This window comes from Rhinopithecus bieti, unplaced genomic scaffold (genome assembly GCF_001698545.2).
Source record: "Rhinopithecus bieti isolate Rb0 unplaced genomic scaffold, ASM169854v2 scaffold_19969, whole genome shotgun sequence".
Classification (NCBI taxonomy): Eukaryota; Metazoa; Chordata; class Mammalia; order Primates; family Cercopithecidae; genus Rhinopithecus; species Rhinopithecus bieti.
This window is the reverse complement of record NW_016810434.1, coordinates 2,463,441-2,479,782: the sequence shown is the minus strand read 5'-3', so window position 1 is coordinate 2,479,782 and position 16,342 is coordinate 2,463,441. Positions and strand designations below refer to the sequence as shown.

Below are 16,342 nucleotides of genomic sequence, written 5' to 3'. Positions count from 1 at the left end.
AGGCTGAGATTCGCATAAAGTTTGCGTTGTAGGCATCTTGTTGGCGTATTAATATGGCACATAATTGTTCTCTAATCCTTCCATTTTCTCATCATTGTATTCAGTTCTTACGACTCCAAACATTTATTGAAAAGGATCTGAAATGTTTCTAGACTTACTTTATTGGTCATACAAAGACATAGTCTATTTTCCTGTCTTACTAATACTTCCAAAGTATGTTGATCTCGGAGTGAGCTCTCTTGGAACTTCCTTCTCAATAAGAAGCTAGTTGGTTTTATATTCCCAGACAAAAACTGGGCTTCAGCAGGAGATGAAGAACAGAAAGACTTGGCAGGTTAACATGGGGCTGCTTGTAGAGACAGTGGCACCAGCTGCCCTCCTCCTGCCAGTGTGATGTTACCACACCAGCACGTGCACTGCGGCTCTGACTGTGTGACTGCAGTGAGGAAGAACAGCTTCTTGAAATACAATTTCTGTAAACTGAAATTTGTCACAAAAACTATTTGGGAAGATGGATGAGGTAGGACTGATGATAAGATGGCTTGTTTTTTCATATAAGCAAGTGTCTGCTTTCTCAGTTTCTTTTGAAAGGAGCTATATGTGCAGAATGTGTTTCTTACACACTGAAAATGTGCCAAGTACCAAATCTGTCTCAGACACCATTCATCCAAAGCTAACATACATGTTCTGTAGTAGTAAGCAAGATAGATGAAGGATTTGGACACCAATTTAGAGTGTTTATTTTAAAAGTTGGTGTTTCTGAGCTTAGACATAATGTTTTCATAGTCCCTATTTGAATAAGTCTCTTTCATTCTCTAACTTCTTTTTTATCTTTTTAGTAAACAGATTTTGCTATTGAGTTTCAGTGCCTCATTCATGAAGCCACTGTGGTCTGCAGTAGAGTTGGCACTTAGCAAACACCTTAAAGGGCTAAGGCCTTGAGAGTGATCTTTTAAAATTTTGAACCCGTTTTCTGTTTCCAAGAGAGCTCCATTTATTTGAACTCTTCTTATGTTAGAATTCGTAATCTGTTTCTTAGAGCTGATACAGAACCTCTCCTTTGGTGATTAAAAAGAGAGGATTAAATAAGAGAATTGATAGTACAAAGAGATTCTGGGGTCAGTGTGAGATATGAATCTTGAGGCAGAAAACCTGGTTTTTAATCTTGCGTCTCCTGTTGTCCAGCTGTTCCCGGTTTCTTCATCTCAGCATAACCCTGAGTAAGCAGTTCTGTTGTGAGAATGAAAGATATTATGATATAGAAATATGCTTTTAAAATTGTCATATGCTCTACAAATGTTGCTACATAAAACTGTTCTCAGACATCCTTATTCATTTCAGAAGTGCCCATTTCTGAGGAAACATACTAATTATAAATCATTGTATGCACATTTAATGCAAGAATATTTGTTGCTGCCAGTCATTGTGATGTGCCTCTAGTACCCATAATGTTGAAGTTCACAGTAAATGTTTTATTTAAATTTGAAAGAAGCCCAACTCTGTTTTTTGAAGATATTCTGTAATTGAGGTTTTCCGATCACTAGACTTAGCTTATTCTGAACTTTGCCACATTAGTGAATATCCAGTTACACTTGTCTGTTAAAAGAGGAAAATATTAGCATCATTCATGTCACCGTGCTGGGTCGCCAAACATTTCTTGCTCCACACACAAAGGTCGTGGTGTTTAAGGCACCAGAATCCAGCTTCAAGTGGTTTGACTCGCTTTGGGAAGTTTGATTCTTAGATAAATATAAAACCACCAGTATTATGTCTTCAGGGGTTTTATTTTTAAATCATTTCTGATTAACTTTTATTTTATGACTTCAAAGAATTAAAATGGCAAAATCAGACCAAAGTTATTTATAAAAGAAAAGAGGACTTCCTGGGAACTTGTCTGGTTTCTGATTCGCCCAGCCAGCATGGTGTCTCATGCAGTCCTTTAGACAAACGCCGTAGCCAGAGACAGGCACCGGTGTGCCAGAGGTCTGTGATCAAATACCAGTTCGAATCACTAGCTGACCTCATCTCAGCCAGATCCCCTGCACTCAAGAATGGCCCTTAGGTGCCTCTCAGGGCAGCAGTCTTTGTATCCGTGGACACTGGGAAATAATACACTCTATGAACTCTGGAGAAATGCCTTTACCCCTCTGTACTTTGGTTTTTCCTTATCTTTTATCCTACCAAGTGGACTAGATGATTATCTGTGTTTCATCCAGCCTCAAGATAATACAAGTTGCTATTGAGTAACAAACCTAAATCCTCAAATTTTAAATTTTCAGTTTTCCCTGGGCCCAACCTTGGGATGTGACCAGAAGCCCCATTTCCTTTGTAGGTTTTGCTTTTAATAAAAGACAAAACCCCAAAACCTGTATAGCTTCATCGAGAGGTTCCAAGTTACTGAGCCAGCAGTCACACTAATAGCACAAACTCCAATAAATGTTTTATAATTGATGGGCAGTGGTGTACTGTAGTCTTCAAGGGCCTTGCGGTTTAGTTGAGGGTTAAACAAAGAGTCATGTGTGCTTCAAAGTGAAGTGCACCAGGAGTTTAGGAGTGGGCCGAAATAGTCAAGGAAGAGTTCCTTAGGGAGTTAGAACCTGAGATGGGCTGAGAAAGAGCAGATAGGGAGAGAACTCTAGGAGCCAAGGCCACGTGGTCAAGGGAGGGGGCATGGGTTGGAAGACACTCCTGGGTTGAACCCCGCTGAGCCAAGACGGCAGGAGACTTACCATTTTGTGAGCCCTCATATTCTCTCTGGCTAGTGAAGAAACATAGCCCACCTCACAGGCTTGTGAAGTGCCAGGCACGGTGTCTAGTTCTGAGTGGCAGCTGTGGTGGCGGCTGCTCCTGCCGTTACTCATGGGTAGGGGAGTAGTTCCGCCTCGTGGATGAACTGACTCTCAAGGAGCCAGAGGTGACACCTGCCCTTTAGCTCTTGTAGCTTCAGAAAGAGCCATTGCTTAATGTTAACACCTTTGGGTTTGGGGTTTGAAGGCCTGGGTTCCCATGCTGCTTTTGGTAGCTCGGGCTGTGATTGTGGACAAGTCACAGACACTCTGGATATCTAAAGCACTTGTATGCTGGGTGGGAGGTGGGGGGCAGGTGCTTTATACCCTGCCCTGAGAGGCTGGCATTAAAGTCAAGTGAAGTAAGGTGGTTGACATTGTTGAAAATTGAAGATAGTATCCTTTTTATACTCTTCCATTGAAGAAAGTAGACTGATTTTGAATAGAATTGTCAAGTTTTAAAAATTCTACATAAAGCAGATACAACTGCATTTCTCTAAGTACACCTAAGACGCTATTAAATGCAATTGAGTAAATTCTAAAACACCAGCAAAAATACGACTTGTATCTTTTGGCTACTGCTTTGTTTGGAATCCGTCCATATTTGTGCTGGGGTAGCCAGTACATTGTCCGCGTTAGGCTAGGAAATGCCATGGGTTTTTAGAGATGGATACCAGAATTAGAATGCTGAAGAGGAGCCTTACACGTGCTGCCCAGCTTCCCATCTAATGCTGAGCACCTCCTGAGAGGCCAGCGCAGCCTCTGCAGCATCTCCAGGACAGCAGGACACACCACCTCCTGGGCTCTCAGCCGCTCTTTCCACTTCTTCTCATCGTTTGCCCCGTTGACCCTAATTCTACCGCTTAGAGTAGAACAGAATAAATCTCCCACCTAAGAGCCTGACCACATTTGAAGATATCCATTGTGTTGCCCTGAATCTACTTTTCCAGGCAAGGATGTGATGACTGTCTTGTTAGAGGTCATTTCATATAGACACTACTCCTCAGGCTCTTCACAGTTCCTTGGAATTTTGCGCATGCACATTTTTCAGGGGAAAAGAGACATCAGGTAGAGTTGAATGATAAGATGTTATAATCTGAAATACCTTTAAAATAATTGATTTAGGTTCTCCCTTTCATTTTACTGATGAGGAAAACCGAGGCATAGAAAAATGAAGAAATTTACCCCAAGCTCACTTGGCTAGTTGATGCTAGAACCAGAGCCAGAACTCAGGTCTCCAGACTTATAGCCTGGAACTTTTATTTCCCCTCCCTCTGGTACTGAGCCTAGCTAAGTGAGGACTCTCGTCCCAGGTTCAGGGCCATGCTGGCACTCTGTTGTAAATCCCAGGACCATGTCAATGCCAGTCTGGGACACTGGTCGTTTTTCCCCGGTCTGCTGGTGGATACCTAAACTCATGGTCAATCCAATTTTTTACGGTCTTTCTGGCCTTTCCCAGAAGGTGGCGCTAAACTCTTCCTTAGCTTCCACAGGATTGAGGAGCTAAGCTCAGGACATCTACTATGAGGAGTTCTTTGATTCCAGCCACTGTTGTTCCTGGACCTTTGCTTTTTTTTTTTTTTTTTTTTTGACTCAACCAGTTATTCTGGTGTGTCTGTGACAGAGCCAGATCACAACAACCTTGTGAACCTAAAACATGCAGTCCAAATTTTGAAAACTTTATGTGCTAAAAGAAAGAAACCTTTCAGCAAACACTCACCAGTATTCTGAGTAATAATCCCATTTTTAAAAAGCTAGATGTGAAAATTATGCTTTTCTTAGCTAGACACTATTACTTCACTGACTCTGAAAGGGGAAGGAGTCCTGTGTTTCTAATGAGACTGTAGCAGAATTGGAACAGTTTTTGATGACTTCAAGGCAGATTATAACCCAGAAGTCTTTTTGATCCTGTCCTCTTTGAATAGTCCCTCACCTCTTTCTAAATCCTTGCCACTTCTGGCCACCTTGTGTACTAAGTGGTATTATCTTCCTTTGTTTCTGCTGCCCATGTTGACTTTTGCTCTCTGTTTGCTTACATTTATAATCTTTGCTTCTTATGTTACATAGAACACAGGGGCAAAACCTAAAGTTCACCCTGATTCAGGCAGCTCGCCAAAGCCAGGGGTTTGGCATATAGAGGGAAGTTGAGAGCACCTACCTGCCTTGCCAAAACCAGCGTCTGTCTTGGGAAACTTGCTCTAACTCCAGCAAAAAAGAGGACCTGAAACTACCCATCTTAATGTGCAGCTTCTGACTTTATTTTCAGACATTTTAGAACCAAAGCCCTCATCCACGTTAGATACATTTGATCATCCGGGCGTGGTGGCTCACGCCTATAATCCCAGCACTTTGGGAGGCCGAGGCGGGCAGATCATTTGAGGTCAGGAATTTGAGACCAGCCTGGCCAACATGGTGAAACCCTGTCTCTACTAAAAATACAAAAAAAAATTACCCAGGCATGGTGGTATGCACCTGTAGTCCCAGCTACTTGGAGGCTGAGGCAGGAGAATCGCTTGAACCAGGAGGCTTCCACCAAGATGGCACCACTGCACTCCAGCCTGGGCAACAGAGCAAGACTCTGTCTCAAAATAAAATAAAATAATAGATAAATTTCACCAAATGCTTCCTGCAGGCCACATCCAGAATTCCTGGATTTTTGTAAGATGAAGGGCTCCTTGGGTTTGGGTTTCAGCACAGCAGATCTGAAACAGCCTTTTTTCCCAGCAGCTGCCTGTAGGGTAATTCACTTTAACCTGAATGGCAATAGAGTGCGGGAGATGGGGAGGAGAGAAGGAAAACCGCGAGTTCTCACCATGAACCCGATAGTCGATTGCCTGGTCTCACTAATCCTCGTTGCAACCCCAAAGAGCACCAGGAGGCCTTAGCTTGCCCCTGTCAAGCCTGGAAAGCAACGCTGCCAACTCTTCAATCCTGTCTCCAGAGCCGTGTTCTTTCCACCCACTGAGCTGTTTCCCACCTCCCGGGGGACCTCAGATACTGACTCCTGTGCATCAGGGCTTTCTAACTTTGATACGCTACAGAATCATCCAGTGTTGCCTGACCTTTTATTGCTTTTTCCAGGTTTAAAAACAGAGGCCTAAAAGTTCCTCAGCTTTCAGGCTGGTGTGTTAGGATACTTGTGCAGTGATTTCTTACAGTGGAAAGCCAGTAGTTTCTGAGCATGGTTTCATAGCTGGGCCAGATTAGAAAAGAGAGGGACTGTCTCCTTCCACTTTCACCATCCACTCGGCCGTGTGTAACTCAGCCACATAGGCGCACAGTCACGTGCTTGGCTCTCCCAAACACACACAGGTTCAGAGAAGCCCTCGGGACCCGCACAAATGGAGGAGGAGGAAGAGCACCCCGCCTGAGGTAACCCATTACCTGACGGAGCTCTTCCAAGAAACACGCCAGTCCTCCTCAGACAACTGGTGACTGGAAAACCTGAGCGGAAGTCTCTTTTCCAAAGAACTAGTCTGTTGCTTTTCCAGTGTGTCACCTGGAGTGGCACTCTCTGGGCCTTGTAGAGTTGATTTTTCCACAGCCCAAGTCGATCATTTGTAGATAACCTGCTGTGCTCCTAGTTTTCTCTGCTAGCTCCTTAGGAAAAATGTAAATCCAAGTCAGTGTGGCATGCTCCCGATGTGACTTTGTGAGTCATGAGCATTAAAAATATGTACGCTGGGCTGAGTGTAGTGGCTCATGCCTGTAATCCCAGCATTTTGGGAGGCTGATGTGGGCAGATCATTTGAAACCAGTTTGGGTAACATAGCGAGACCCCATCTCACATACTGAGACCCCTACAAAAAACTTAAAATATTATGCGTGCCTGTAATCCCACCTACTTGGAAGCTAAGGTAGGAGGATCTCTTGAGCCCAGGAGATCGAGCTGCAGTGAGCCATGATTACACTATCGCACTCCAGCCTGGGCAACAGAGCAAGACCCTGTGTGTGTGTGTGTGTGTGTGTGTGTGTCTGTCCCACGCTATGGGGAAAGTAGTTCAACAGCTATTTATTGAGCACCTGGTATATACTGGACATTGTGCCAGGCATGGGGATAGAAAGATGGCTGAGATGGGATCTTGCCTTCAAGGAACTTTTAGTCTAGTGGGAGGGAAAATTTCAGCAAAATATTTACCTGCAGTGATAATATAAAGTGTACACATGATGAGGCTTCCTGGGAGTTGTGTTGCAGTAAGTCCTCAGGGTGACTTGGCCAGGGGCATAGAGATGTGGCTGGGCAGGGTGTGGGCAGGGAGAGGAGGCACCACATAGGCAGGAAGGAGCCAAGCCTTGCTGAGGAACCTCTGGCATCTTAGAGGTCATTGGAGAGGGCAGACCCATCATGATGTTGGCACTGAACCCCAGGGAAGGAGCTGGCTTACCAGTGTTACCCATTCTTAGAACATTCAGTGTGATGACTGGCCCTCTGTGGGGTCTCGGGGTCCCAGAGCTCTGCCTCCCTCACCTCCCATCCCCAGCAACTTGGGAGCTCCCGGCTCAGCTGCTGTGCCTTCTGGTGGCGCCTCTGCTGCTCAGCTCCACTCTGGTGTCATTCCTCCACCAACACCTAGCTTGTGTTTTGTTTTGGTTTGCGATGGGGTTTCTCCATGTTGCCCGGGCTAGTCTCAAATTCCTGGGCCCAAGCGATCCACCCAGCACAGCCTTCCAAGTAGCTGGGGTTATTGGCGGGAGCCTCCATGTCTGGCTTAGCCATCATGTGTTTTGTAGCTGAAATATACCAAGCTGGTTCACATCTTGTCTCTTAATTCAGATAACTGTCAAAGTAGATACTTTAAAATCCTCCTTTTAGTCTGGGCGCTGTGGCTCACGCCTGTAATCCCAGCACTTTGGGAGGCCGAGGTGGGTGGATCACTTGAGGCCAGGAGTTTGAGACCCGCCTGATCAACATGGTGAAACCCCATCTCTACTAAAAATACAAAAACTGGCCAGGTGTGGTGGTGGGCACCTGTAATCCCAGCTACTTGGGAGGCTGAGGCATGAGAATCGCTTGAACCCGGAGGCAGAGGTTGCGGTGAGCCGAGATGACTCCATTGCACTGCAGCCTGAATGATAGAGTGAGACTCTGTCTCAAAAAAATAAAAATAAAATCCTCATTTTAGGAGTTTTTAATTAAAAAATGGAAGCTCAGACCAGGGAGGTTTTTTGCCAGAGGATTGAACTAAGGTTTGTCTCCTGTACTTCTCTCAGAGGCTGAGAATGTGCTCATCTAACTCTGGAGGCTGCCCTTGTCGGGGCAAAAAAGTTAAAGGTCATGTGTACACACCAGGGTCCAAAAAGTACTCTGCTTTCAGGTGACCTGTATGGAGAAAGCTCCCTTTGGCAGGAGTTTGAATTGGCAAGAAAAAGAAATCACAGTGGGCTTCCTTCAAATAGGCTCCTTCCTGTAGGTTTGTGGCATGGAGTGAATGCCATCAGCGTTGAGTCTAACACTTTGGCTGGCAAGGGAAGGCCTGCTCACTGAGGTGCCTGGATGAGGCAGAGGCAAGGTAGGCTGGCCGTGAATGGCCGAGGGCCCTTGAGCTGGAGGAAGGCCGGCAGAACACCAAAGAAGCCTTCTGCACACATCCATTCTCCTTCCTCCTCCCGTCTAATCCTGGCCACCCACAGGAAGTGCATCAGGTAGCAGGTCCCCGCCATCTGGTTCCTTCCTGGGTCTCCGCACCTTCGTGCTGCCCCTCTGCATAGACTACCTTCACTCTGCCCTGAACCACCAGAGCATGGCCCAGTCATCAGCTCTGTGGCCAGAGCTCTGAGCTCAGTCTCTGACGCACAGGAGGCCCCTGGTCAGTGCTGGGTGAACAAACGTCCACACAGAGCACAAATGAGAGGAAAGAATCTTATCAGGTGCTTGAGAGTTGGACATGACTTTTAAAATAAAATTGCCTCTCTACAGTGCTTTGTCCTCGAGCCTGACCTTCACATACGTAGTGAGCACAGGCGAATCTTGGGTGTTCTGACCTGTATGCAGTACTTACCCTTAAGCCATGCTGACCCGGGGCTCCATCAGGGATTCATCCATAATCCCGGTGTAGGCTCCAGAGGTGGCTGCAGTGTGTTCACTCTAGGGTGCCGGCTACGTGGTGATGGATGTGGTCATCTTATTTCATGAGACTCCTAGCCTTTCCTCCATGCTGCAAGGAGTTAGCGTGTCCTCCCAGGGAAAGTACAAAAGGCCTCCAACAAGAAAGACTTGAGGGAGGTAGGGCTTCTTTAAGTGGGACATAGTCTCAGACAGCCAGGAGAATGAATTCTCAGTCCCTCAGTAAGTACTAAACTCCTGGTAAATGCCCAGTTTAGTGGGTACTTAGGTACAACAGAAACGTTTCAGTTCCTAGCTGTTTGGTAAGAAGAAACACACACAGAAATGCCACCAAAAATACAAAGCCGTCTACATATGGTGCCATGTGAGTGTCACAGACAGAAGAACAGAAGTTGGGGGAAAAGTGTCACCGGTCTGATAGGGAGGCCTAGGCAGGGGCTGCGACGTGTGTGTCAGCCACATCTGAGGGACAGTGAGTTTTGTAGTTCAGCGGACGGGCTTTATAGAGAGAGTGGGAGGTCAGCAGCAACAGTCATGATCATGGTGCTGGCTGCACCACGGAGCACCTCCCGTATGCTGGGGTGGGGTTCCCTTCAGGAATCCAATGAGGCGCAGCCTGCTCCTCAGGTGCACCGCCCTGCCACCTTCCACCCTGAGCCAGAGCTGGGCTGCCAGCTTTCCCTGGCCTCAGACAATTCAGGTAGATTTTCTGGAATACATTTTCCTTGCTACCAAGGTTATATTGTAATGGTAAAAACCGCAACTAATTTTGCACCAGCCTAATGTTCATTGCAATTTTCTATCTAAAAGTATGAAGAGGAAAACAAAGTTACCTATAATCTTACCACCCTGAGAAAGAGCATTAACCTTTGGTGCACTTTCTTCCAGGTGTTTTGTAGTGATAAGTGTCAGGTAGTGGGTGTGAGTAGCCACAGCTCAAATGGGGCTGCATAATGAAAAACCCACTGTAAGCAGCACGGCCGGCCCCAAACATGTCCGTTGTGAATGGGATGAACTCAGCTGTCTAGTGTTGGAAAAATTTCCCTTTACCATTCCACAGAGCAGAGCTGACAACATGGACTCACGCCCACTCCCTGAAGTGAGCCCCGTTCATGCGGCAGCGTAGCCCTGGGCCGAAGGCGAAGCCGAGCCTCTTCTGGAGCCACAGTCTCTTCCCAGAGCCCCAGGAGAGCCTCAGTGAGGGCCCCAAAGTGACCCAAAGCAGCTTGTATGGCCTCTGAGCCCAGCCCTGGGCCTGTCTGCTACACAGCTCAGGTGGCCTCTCTGTGGGCCTCCTGTCCGTTTGCCACGCTCCCTGACTTGTACAGACGTCTTCACCCCCCTCGTGCCCGTAACGAGAAGCAGCTTTCCAGGTGATCTGTGTGCTGTTTCTATGGGCCTGTCTTGCTTCAGTCACAAGGGCTGGGATGACTGAAGCTGTGGCTGGTAGTCTTCACCTTTTTGTTGTATGAAGTTAGAGCTGAGTTATTTTGAGTAGCAGAACATAATGCAGAGAGGAATCTGCATGGAATGACCAGCCCGGCCAGGGTTGGCAGTAAGTGAAAAGTATTTGAGTTCGGTTGTACTTTGTAAGAAAATGCATGTGCGTATAACCTGGTGCCTGTCTTTATCTGTCATTTATGTAATGTGGACTCTGTGCCGTTGATAGTAGGAAGCATCCTTTACTAACTACTGTATCTTGAGTACTGCTTACCATTCATCTCTGTGACATCCCTGTTTTACAGATGAGGACATGGAGTTTTAGCATTTGGGACTAGCGTGACAGGGACTTGCTCCCTGAGCCCAAAGCCCAGGCTCTTTCCACCAGGCCTTCTGCTGTCCTCTTTCTTCCTCACTGGGTTTTGCATTTAGCTTCCATCTTTATGACAAGAGGGTCTTGTGGCCCTCCAGAGGTCAGAGGCTGCTCCTTTGACCATGAGACGGCCATTTCACATACCTCCCTAAAAAATGGAAGGCAAAGGGGTCATCGTGCACAGAGTCCTAGAAAAGCAACTTTCCAGAAGAGATTCCTCAGGAAAACCCTTTCAGGGGCTTCTCTCTGTGCCTTCCCAACTGTCTGGCAAGTGGGCCTCTTCTAGGAAGTGCCAGCATTGAAGTCACTGATTTCCTCCAGGCTTCTTTCCAGATGCTCCAGTTGTAGGTGTCGCACAAGCCTTTGGGAAGCATTTCTGTATTCAGGTCCTAGTCTTCTAGGCCAGAGGTTCTCCAGTTTTAGTGTGTCTAGAAATCACCTGGTGCTTACCAACACAGCTTGCTGCACCCCCTCCCCCAGTTGGGGCCCACCTCTGAGTGAGCAGGTCTGGGTGGGCCTGAGAAGTTGCATTTCTAACAGGCTCCCAGCACTGCTGCTGGCGCTGAGGGGGACTGCACTTGGACTACCACTTTTCTAAGGTTTTTGCCAGAATCCCCCAGACCTGCCTTTCCGTGGCCCACACTTCCCTTTAAAATCACCCTGCAGACCACTCTGTTTACTTTAACAATTGAGCCAGGCGAAGCAATGGCTGTCGTCTGACATTGAGTGAGGTCGTTGTCCTTTGGCCTCTGAAATCAGAAGCAATGTTTGATCTTTCGCTTCGTGTGGCCTGTGGAGCTCACTCTGGGGGGAACTGGGTGTTTCAGGTGGTGAGAGCAGCTGAGGAGGCTGCGTCCACACTGGCCAGTTCCATCCACCCGGAGCAGTGCATCAAGGTGCTCTGCCCCATCATCCAGACGGCCGACTACCCCATCAACCTTGCCGCCATCAAGATGCAGACCAAAGTCGTCGAGAGGATCGCCAAGGAGTCGTTGCTGCAGCTCCTCGCGGACATCATCCCGGGCTTGCTGCAGGTGGGCCCGCGTGTGGGTGGGGCTGCCCCCGGCCTGGGTGGGGCTGCCTAACTGAACTAATGTGTAAGCGCTTTGCGCTCCTTCACCGGCAACCAGGCAGGACCTGTGAGGCCATGCGGCAGGGACGCTTCACAGCCTCCTCTGTCGGCTTCCAGCTCGCCCGCTCTCCTGAATGCACTGAGAAGACTTTCCTGGCGGCTCACAGAATGAACTTTCTGTTTTACTATAAACATATTTTGATCTTTTTTTTTTTTTGTCCATTCCTTCAACACACCCTTGTTGCACACCTGCTGTAGCCCCAGCCCTGGGTGAGGTGGGCCATTGAGTGTAAATCAAGCAACAGTCCTTGGTCTCATGCAGCGCACAAATACTTACTGAAACTCTTCTAAGCATGAGACAGTGAGTGAGACAGACTGGCATAAAGCAGCTGTGTTCCACTGTGTGGACTGCCTCAGAAGATGTTCAGCCTACTGTGCAGCCACACAGACGATGACAGGTGTCACCATGGGCTCCATGACAGTAGAGAAGTGGTTCCGGGTTGGGGTGGGGGAGAGAGGGTTCATAGAAGAGGTGGTTTCAAGTTGGCCTTTGGCGAGGGAGTTTCACTGGGGAAAGGTAGAGAAGAGTAAGCATCACTTTTAATCATTGCTGCTGTTTGCTGGGTGCTTGGCTTGGGGATGAAACACTTAACTGTTGAGGACTAGATTATGCCAAACAAAGGGAAAGGCACAGAGGCTGAAGAGTCCCAGGCTGTTTGGAGAACAGCAGCAGGTAGCCCCAGCTGGGTGTGGGCCAGGATGAGGCCGACAGGTAGATGGAGGCCCAGCTGCACAGGGACACGGACATCAGGCTGTGGGGCCAGACGGTCCCAGCAGTTACTGGAGGCAGAAGGGTCTGCTCACAAGAACGAGTGACGTTGTTCTCATTTCTTTAAAGGCGTTTTCACAGGGAGATTTGCTTGCCCTTTGGGAGAAATGGGAACAAAGCAAGTGCTCTTTCCCCTTTGTTGCCTTTTCTCATTTTCTCTCCCCTGCAATGTTTCTTGGGTGGCAGCTTGTTACACCGTGGTGCCTGTGTAGACGCAGAGACCAGTCTGGGGCTCGCCACCCTCCTGCTTCCCCGCCCCAGAAACCAAGTTTCTCTTGATGCTAAGTTGTGACCTCTTTGGGGTGAAAGCTGTCTGGATTCCATTGCGGGGCTGAGGTCTATCCTGGTTGTTACTGACAAGTCCAAGGTTGAACTCGGAGGGCATTTGTGGAAACGTTGATGAGATGTTGGCTAGGGACTGAATCTTTGATCTGGTTTCCTTTTCGTGTTCCCTCCTGGCTCTCTAGGGTTATGACAACACCGAAAGTAGTGTGCGTAAGGCCAGCGTGTTTTGCTTGGTGGCAATTTATTCCGTAATTGGAGAAGACCTGAAACCTCACCTTGCACAGCTCACAGGGAGCAAGGTATGTATAGTGTTACCTGGGCTGATAAGCACACCTGGGCTCTGCCAGCTTGTCCTAAACCCATTTGACTGCAGCTCTGGATTCCAGACAGGTTTTGTTCATTGTGTTTTAGCTGGGCCTTATTTCTCCAGTAGCATTTTTCTCAATATAAAAATGAACTATACAGTGGCATCAGTTTAAGGTAACACTAATATTATACAACATAGTCTGCCTCAACTCCTATTTATGAAATGCTGATTTTGAGCTGCTGGTTTATTTCCAAAAGAAAAACAGCTTTAATTAGAAACCATCCGCTTTTTCATGGAAACACTAAAGAAATTTACCTGCTTGCTTAGCAGTTGCTGAATCAGAGCTGAGTCCCTCGTGGGCATCAGTAGTGGCAACAGCTGGCTCTTACCCTGAGCCTGCGGGGCAGCCCTGCGCACTTTGCATGTATTGACTCATGTTTACAGCAACATCCCTGTGGGCATGGTCATCCCCTTTAACCTGCGCCAGGCACAGACCTGACTCCAGGAGGCAGACTTCTTACTCACACTGCTGCCTCTCATGTTCTTTAAGGGTGTCTGGAATTAGGGGAAGAAAATGGACCAAAATGGATGTCACTGAAAATGAGAGTGGCTAGACTGCTTATTGGTTTTAGTTAAAAGAACAACAACGACATCACTCAAATCTGACATGCTAGGCTGGTGAGAGCAGATTAAAAACCCGGCCTCATGCTGTAGCAGGAGAGGCATGGTGAAGAGGTGAGGCCTTGGCTCCCGGAGAGGTGGCCAGCTGTGCCTGGGGCCTCAGGACCTGCCTGTGGAGAAGGCACATCTCTGTGGAGTTTAAAATCCCCACCTTTTTATACAAACCACTCTGTCAAACGAAGCCAGTGGAAAGCATGAAACCAGAAGCACCTGCTCTTGTGAGAGGAGGAATTGGCAAGTGGGGCCCATTTCATTTCAGATTGAGCTGTTGCTTTGATACAGCTGGTGAGCATTACAGCTGGAGCCTTGCTTCTCCAGAGTTCTGGGGCAGCGAAGCTCTGGCTGGGGTGTTCAGAGCAGGGTTTCTCCACCTTGGCTCTGTTGACACTCTGGGCCACCTTGTTGAGGTGGGCCGTCCTGTGTGTGGTAGGAAGTTTAAGCAGCATCTCCTACCACCACCGTCTATACCGACATGTGCCAATAGCACCCCCTGCCATTGTAACCATCACTGCTGTCTCACACCTGCCCAAATACCCTCTGAGGGGCAGAATCACCCCTGGTTGAGAACAGGTGGTCCAGAGGAGACACTTTCCTCTTTTTGTAATCAGGAATCAGCAGATAGGCTGGAAGAGGTGTATGAGGCAGGTGTGCAGTGCATGGTTTGGGGGTGACCTGATTCTGTTCTCCAGTTCCTTCTCCTCGCCCTCCTGCTGCACAGGCTCATCAGATCCCCTTGCTGATTATCTGAACGGTCCTGAGCAAAAGTCCCCCAGCTCTCCTACCTCCATCAGGGATTTGTAGGTGATTCCTGCTGCCCGGGAGGACCTTCGATGTACAGTTCACAAAGGAAATTAGATTTAGAAAATGGAAAATTCATCCAAAGATAACATGAGTCACACCTTGGTTTTGTCTGGCACTTTTTACTTTCCTGAGTAAGAGAGTTGCCCCATCAACTCATTTGACCCTTTGGATAAGGGACAGAAAATCCAGGTGTTTTCTCCTCCCCGTTTGGCAATGGACCCACTGCTGCCACTCTTGGTGAAGCTTTGGGTCCAGAACCCACGTTCCTGACCAGGAGCCAGCAACTTCCCTCCCCGAGTTACAACCTTAGTTCCTCAGAGGTTTGGAGAGACTGGCCTTCACATCTTTCTGCTTTGGTAGCCCAGTTCATCCAGCCATTAAGTTTTTTATTGTTATTATTTTTTTTATATATGGAGCCTCGCTCTGTCACCCAGGCTGGAGTGCAGTGGCACAGTCTCAGCTCACTGCAACCTCTGTCTCCCAGGTTCAAGCGATTCTCCTGCTTCAGCCTCCCAAGTAGCTGGGATTACAGGCATGTGCCACCACGCCTTGTTAAGTTTTTGTATTTTTAGTTGAGGCGGGGTTTTGCCCGGTTGACCAGGCTGGTCTCGAACTCCTGACCTCAGGAGATCCTCCCGCCTTGGCTTCCCAAAGTGCTGAGTTTACAGATGTGAACCACCATGTCTGGCCTAAATGTTTTTTTAATGTAATAGCTCTGGTATATTCGTATGAACTTCATAGACTCAGGTACACATCTCCTAATACAAACTCCCTCCCTTCCTCAACCAGATGGTGGCTGGCAGAACCTGGTGCTAAGTCTGTCTCAGTTTCCTTGACTAGAAACAAAGAGAATCAAGCCATGGCTGCCTGTGTTCCAGTGTTACAGGCCTATGGGAACACCCTCTCCTTTTGCTTAAATGAGGTTAATAAATGAAGGCCGGGCGCAGCGGCTCACGCCTGTAATCCCAGCACTTTGGGAGGCTGAGGCAGGCGGATCATCTGAGGTCAGGAGTTCAAGACCAGCCTGACCAACGTGGTGAAACCCCCATCTCTACTAAAAATACAAAATAAGCTGGGTGTGGTGGTGCATGCCTGTAATCCCAGCTATTCAAGAGGCTGAGGCAGGAGAATTGCTTGAACCCGGGAGGTGGAGGTTGCAGTTAGCTGAGAACGCACCACTACACTCCAGCCTGGGCAACAGAGCAAAACTCTGTCTCAAAATAAAGTTTTTTTAAAAGAAAAAGAAAAAATAAATGATACCAGCATCTGTAGGAAGAGGTCTGATGGGGGGAAGGAACCTGTGGAGTACATTTGGAGAGGTGTCTTGTTGCTAGGGCAGCAGCACTAGCTTTGGGGTCAGCTTGCCTTCTGGTCTCTGTTCCCCACTTACGAGTTTTATGATCTTGAATAAGCATTCTTTTCTTCCCCCCCGCCCCCAATCCTTTTATTGTGGTATAATAAAATTTACCATTGTAACTTTCTTTTTTTGAGATGGAGTCTCACTCTGTCACCCAGGCTGGAGTGCAGTGATGTGATCTTGGCATACTGCAACTGCCGCTTCCCAGGTTCAAACGATTGTCCTGCCTCAGCCTCCCAAGTAGCTGGGATTACAGGCACCTGCCACCATGCCCAGCTAATTTTTGTGTTTTTATTAGAGACAAGGTTTCACCATGTTGGTCAGGCTGGTCTCGAACTCTTGACCTC

At 47.7% G+C, this 16,342-nt stretch overlaps 1 protein-coding gene across 18 annotated transcripts in view; it reads left to right on the top strand.

Annotated features, from left to right (window-relative positions):
- Positions 1-16,342, top strand: part of CLASP1 (cytoplasmic linker associated protein 1) — a 312,807-nt gene that overhangs the window by 289,913 nt on the left and 6,552 nt on the right. For all 18 annotated transcript variants that reach the window (XM_017891966.1, XM_017891965.1, XM_017891961.1 and 15 more), the window contains 2 exons: positions 11,491-11,697; positions 13,032-13,148. In XM_017891966.1, the coding sequence (XP_017747455.1) occupies positions 11,491-11,697; positions 13,032-13,148 (324 nt within the window). The remainder of the gene's footprint in view (positions 1-11,490; positions 11,698-13,031; positions 13,149-16,342) is intronic.